General features: G+C 47.3%; 1 protein-coding gene across 1 annotated transcript; it reads left to right on the forward strand.

Moving 5' to 3' along the window:
• LOC135819216 (probable serine/threonine-protein kinase DDB_G0278509) lies at positions 1-5033 on the forward strand. Its single transcript, XM_065332381.1, has 2 exons — positions 1-1273; positions 3800-5033. The coding sequence occupies exons 1-2, from the start codon at positions 408-410 to the stop codon at positions 4029-4031; spliced, it is 1098 nt and encodes a 365-aa protein (XP_065188453.1). The 5' UTR covers positions 1-407; the 3' UTR covers positions 4032-5033.
• Positions 5034-6089: the final 1056 nt, after the last annotated feature.

Genomic DNA, 6089 nt, shown 5'->3' on the forward strand with positions numbered 1-6089 from the left:
TAACTGAGAGTCTTTGTCCGAGAGGCTATCAGCTGTTGAACGCAACCTGCCAGCCTTGCCAGAGGGGAGCATTCTCAGATTCGCTGGATGCCGGGTGCAGGCCGTGTCCGAACTTTACGACAAGCGAAGCAGAAGGCTCCGAAGCTTGCATTGCTCCGTCTCCCTGCCACGGTCAGCTGTGCAGCGGGCATGGTGTGTGTGTGGTAGACAAAAACCTGATACCTGTGTGTCACTGTAACTTCGGCTTCGTGCCATACGATAACTGTCGCGTGCCACTAGTCAGCCTATCCATTGCGACGGCCATCCTCCTGTTTGTGTCGGCCATTGCTCTCGCTACCCGAAAGTACCACAACAGAAACCAGCAACTCAAGTTCAAGGAGAGAGAACTGCAGGACAAACACAAGAGTATGCGACTGTATCAGAAGAAGCTAGACCAAATCAACATCGGAGCAAGAATACAGTGGTCATCGCTCAACCGCACCAAGAAACTGGCCAGGGGCTCTTTCTCGCAAGTGTGGCTAGCAGAGTTCAGCGACATGCTGGTAGCTGTGAAAGTACTACCGAAATATACAGGTAGAAACATTTCGCTGACTGATCATTTTATCCAAGAAGCTGAAGTTCTCCGTTCAATTCGACATCCTAATATCGTCATATTCCTGGGAGCCGGCACTGACCACGCAAGTAAACGACCGTTTCTCGTCATGGAGTACTTGCGGCGGGGCTCGCTCTATCACGTGCTCCACGACAGAGACAATGTCTTCACACATCACGATCGCTTGAGGTTCGCCCTGGACACGGCCCGCGGCATGGCATATCTGCACGGCTCCAACCCGCCACGTCTGCACAGAGACCTGAAGTCTCCCAACCTGCTAGTCAGCGACAAGTGGGTGGTGAAAATCGGAGACCTGGGCACGTCACGGTTCATGGCGATTCTAGATCCTGACAAGGCTGACAACCAGACGACCCACAGCGCAGATACCGCGACCCTCGCGGATACAGATGGCGATGAAAATCAGCTCGCTGACGCAGCCGACCAGATTCCAACTGAACCTACGCGTATCGTGACAAGCAACTCCTTGGATCCCGGAGTGAATACAGAACAAGAGGAAACCAGTCTGACAACTCCTTTGCTCACGGACATCTCTACAAACCATGGTGAGACGTACCAGCGCTATTCTGCATCGGTGATGACCCGTGAAGTGGGTACACTGAGATGGAAATCACCCGAGACTGTGCGGGGAGAGCATTACAACGAGAAAGCCGACGTATACAGGTAGGCCTCTGGTCAGCTGAGCTTATAGGGCCCCACCACCACCACACTCCATGATTCACTTTACTGTCTTGAAATACGTAAATTTTACAGATAAAGAAGAAGATGCAAAAAGTTCTGTAGCGCAACCATAATCATACGGGACAGCCATATCTGTTACAACTCCAGTCAACCCTTAAGGTGGCAGACTACCCAAAAGTCCAAAAATCACGTTTTTGAGCCACGTATTGGGCTGCACCGCGGCGGGCTTTGCCCGCCGCCGTGCAGCAGGACTTTTGCCAGCACCCTCGTGATGTTGCAGATATGTGGCTTGATTATTGTAGTTGACGTTGATTTAGTGACTTTGGCAAGTTTGAGTCGTGTCAAGAAGTCAGGTAGGATTCAGTACTAGGCAGTAGCGGAACGTGAGTGGTAGTCTTTGCCGGTTTCTGAGGGTATCCTGGATTTGGTGTGCAGCGCTGTGGAAATGGCTTGCTGTGGACGTCCCAGCACTGGATGTTGTATCAAAGGTACGACCTCGTAGCACGTGCTAAACCTTAAAAAATTCAAAAATTGACTTGCGTCTGTGGGAGTCTGTGAGGGAACGCCCACTCGTTCCGTTGTGACAGATTCCAGGGCCACGTTGAGGGGCCCTAGCCCACCACCCATGGCTGCTTCTGGACGTGTTTTAGGTTTGGGTCCCGCGCACGGACAGAATGGGCCGAAAATGTGAAAAAATTGTAAATGCATTTGTTTGGCTCCTGGGTGGCTCGCACACCGTGGCACTATGCCGGAAATTTGAGTTTTTCCGACCTGGAAAGCCTGTCAGTGAGGCGCAAGAACCTGAGGGCCAGCATAGTGGCAGGAGTGTGTGGTCAAAATTTCACTCAAATCCATTGAGAAACACCAAAGTTGCAGTCAATTGAATGCCATATGAAATTTATGGGTAGGCTGCCCCCTTAGCTGCATCTATGTGTCGCATACTGGCAATCGTATTATCTCTAGTGTCCACATGCATTGTGTCATGATCACGACCCAAGCAAAAGTGAGTCATATGACAAAGATGTCAAGCCACTCTGTTATGTCACTTTATCCCAGCACAGTCGCCTTACACAGTACAGTAAATAACGCTCGACGGAAGATACATGTAGCTCAGACGAATACTCAGAAGTACTTTCACGCTTCAAGTGGGGTTCCGTCAGACGGAGGTGTTCGCATCCTTATCTGTAGTACCACCATCACCCTCAAGGAAAACGGGTAAAGGGGCAGCTGCAGCTCCTAAAGCCATGGGCGCTGAGTAGATCAGACCCATCATGATGACCGAAAATCCAGTTCGCTGCAAGCATGTTTTCCTCAGTCTCAGGTCACGTGTTCTAGGCCTTTCCCAAATCGGCCGGCCGAAAAATTCGCCGAAAATTAGCCTTTTCAGAAAATCACCGATCTTATGGCCGAATTCTGAGATTTTACCAAGAAATCGCCGAATGTATATGTTTTGCAGGGTCGTGAGCAACTGGGCATGACCGCGCCTGCGTCACGGCCCGTGGGCATTTCCCAAATAGTGGTTTTGAAGAAATCACCGATCTTTTAGCCGAATACGGAATTTTCGCACTGAATTGACCGAAAATTGATGTTTTAGTGCCTCAATAGCATGCAAATACAATTTCTGTAATCATTATCTGCGAAAGGTGGCTGCGACTTTAGAGCCGAATTTCCACCTTTTACAGAAATTTTCAGTCGATCGAAAAGCCGAATAGGACAAAATAAATGGCCGATTTGGGAAAGGCCTAAAATGTTCCCAATAACCGATAATTGTAGGTCGCAGCACAGCTGGAAGAATTCTTGCCCTTCAAGCAGGACGTGAAGCGAGTGTCCCTGTTTGTCAGTGATGGTCTTAGATCATCCCACTATGCCTGCCTGGCTGCCTGCCTGTCTCACAGCCACGACTCGTAGTATCCATACTGTCTTGTCATGTTCATGTTAATTTAAGTGGTCTGGTTTTCCACCGTGGTGATATATAGACCCGTTGTCCGTCAGTTTGTCGATTTGTTTTTCTGTCAGTCCGTCTGTCTGTCCGTCCGTCTGGTTGTCTGTAAGTATGTTTGTCTGTCTGTCTGGCTTGGAAATAACTTGATATTCATACGATGCCACACCAGCACAGGTCCGGACAAGGGATTTAAGAACTGCAACGGAGAATAGTCGCACCACACAACAGGAGCAAAACCAGACTCATTGATACTGGTATACTAACGTTTCGATGATTGTTTTCTTCAGAATATTAAAACAATGATTAATTTTCTCAAGGAGACAATCGTCGAAACGCAAAAAATAGATATACCAGTATCAATCGGTCTAGTCTTTCTCCTGTTGTGGGATCCGCCTTTTACCCTCTGTCCGCCTATTCTCCTCCGTCTGTGAGTCAGTCTGTATGTCTGTCCGTCTGTTTGTCTCTATATTTCCCTTTCCCCCAAGCGTTCTCTCATCATTCTCTCCTCTAACGTTCTCTCTCTTCTCCTTTGATGTTTTGTTCCGGATTTGTCACGTCCTGCACAGCTTTGGCGTGGTGCTGTGGGAGATATTCACTCGCCAAACACCGTATGTCCATCTTAAGGGCGAGGGAGAGGTGGAGGCAGCAATCGCCCGTGGCCACCAGCTGCCACTACCACCTGGCATGCCATACGACTATCGTCACCTGGTGGAAGCGTGCCTGCGACCCACCGCCACGGAACGACCAAATTTCAGTGAAATCCCCAACGACCTTGAGACCCAGCAAGCTAACGCCTGACGGACATTTGCACAGAGTACACAGAGTACATTGTACGTACACCAGCGCACAGTGTATAAGAAACACAATTACTACTACTACTACCGTACATGTATGTATGTAGATTCTTTTTAGATTCTTGTTCAACTATCATTGCATATCCCTCTCATCGCTATTCTTGCACTTGGCTTGTACTGTATGAAAATAATTGTCTCTTATTACAGACCCCCCCCCTCTCTCTCTCTCTCAGCACGAACGTCTCACCCAGATTTACAACACATTCTAAAGTGCGGGCTTCATTCTTGTCCATAACAGTATGAAGGCGTATGTACTTCAGTACATGTAAATTACGTTTGTGTCCCCTGGTTTGCTGTATTTCTTGAATTTTCTGAAGCATTCTGCACATCTCCGCTAACGAATTCACTTTCTTTCTACAAGATAGTACATGTATGTTCGTAGTTCAAGTCTCCTTGACAACCTCCAACTTTGAGGCATACCACTTCAAAAATACATTTACATGTACACTGTAGAATAAAGATACGGAAACGCAACAGCTGATGCGCATTGGCCAGAGCTTGGCATTAGGAAGTTTTTTTCTTTGCTATCTCGACGGATTGATTGTACTGGCAAAGCTAAATCAACGTGTTCAGATAGAAAATACCAAATTCATGATCAGAGAACCCTGTAGTGTAAAGCGTCTCTTATGTTGTATTCTGTTACCCCCTCTCTTTTTTTTCTACATTGACGTTGTATATAATTATACATGTACATGTACTGCTGAGGCAACGACCTAAACTACATGTAAATCTATTTTCATCGTTTTATTGCACATTGTCTCCACCGTTTTACATTGCATGAACAAAGTACAGTATACACAAATTTCGATTCAGCTTGTCTTATTGATTGCGGTTATCAAATCTCTCCTGCTTGTTTACCTTTCCTTCGCCTCTTTTCCTTTATTTATTTTCTTGCTATTCTTGGATACCACCCCTTTCTCGCACTTTGTGTGCCAATTGGTCATGTACCACGAGTTGAGTGAATTAAAATAAAATAAAAATCGAACACCCGTGAACAGTGGTTTTCCATGCATTCTCCAAACACGTAATGAGTATGTACATTGTACATGTAGTAATAAGTATCTACATTGTACATGTAGTAATAAGTATGTACATTGTACATGTAGTAATAAGTATGTACATTGTACATGTAGTAATGAGTATGTACATTGTACATGTAGTAATGAGTATGTACATTGTACATGTAGTAATGAGTATGTACATTGTACATGTAGTAATGAGTATGTACATTGTACATGTAGTAATAAGTATGTACATTGTACATGTAGTAATAAGTATGTACATTGTACATGTAGTAATGAGTATTTTCTAGGAGGCTGTATCGGTGAACCTGACGGAGTGAGATCGTTTGTCAAGGAGAGAGTGGAGACGTGGGTGAGCAGTGTCAATTGCCTTGCCGCTGCTGCCAGGAAACACCCCCAGTCGGCGTATTGTGCGTTGAATCGCTCGCTCTCATGTGAGTGGTCATACCTGCAGCGTGTTGTCCAGGGTCTTGAGGAGGAGTTTGCTCCGCTTCGAGACGTCATCCTGGAGCAATTTGCCCCAGCCATCCTTGGGCGGGAGGTTCTTCCTCGGGAACACCAGCTCCTCACCCTGCCAGTCAAGTATGGTGGCTTGGCTTTGGCCGATCCTGTCCACACAGCACCCCAGGCTTACCAGAATTCGAGAAACGCTACTGACATCCTGCGCAACTCAATCCAATCTGGTAACCCCGTAAACGTAAATGACCACAGCGCTCACTGTCGCCGCATCACAAGCCAAATCAGCAGGGAACGAGATGTGATTTCCGCTGAAATCAGCCAATCAATTCTCAGTGACCTGCCACAGCTTGAGGAGCGCACCCTCTCCCGCATCGTACGGGGAAATGCCTCCGGATGGCTTACGGTGTTGCCCCTGAAGCGCGAGGGGTATGATCTGTCGAGTACAGAATTCCGCGATCAACTTGCCATCCGCTATGGTCGGCAGCCGCTTGCCCTGCCAGCGCAATGTGATGGTTGCGGGA

The sequence above is a fragment of the Sycon ciliatum genome, chromosome 6, assembly GCF_964019385.1.
Source record: "Sycon ciliatum chromosome 6, ocSycCili1.1, whole genome shotgun sequence".
NCBI lineage: Eukaryota > Metazoa > Porifera > Calcarea > Leucosolenida > Sycettidae > Sycon > Sycon ciliatum.

Coding starts and splice junctions, on each gene's coding strand:
- LOC135819216 (XM_065332381.1), top strand. CDS start 408: ATGCGACTGTATCAGAAGAAGCTAGACCAAATCAACATCGGAGCAAGA. Junction 1,274..3,799: donor GAGAAAGCCGACGTATACAG/GTAGGCCTCTGG, acceptor CGTCCTGCACAG/CTTTGGCGTGGTGCTGTGGG.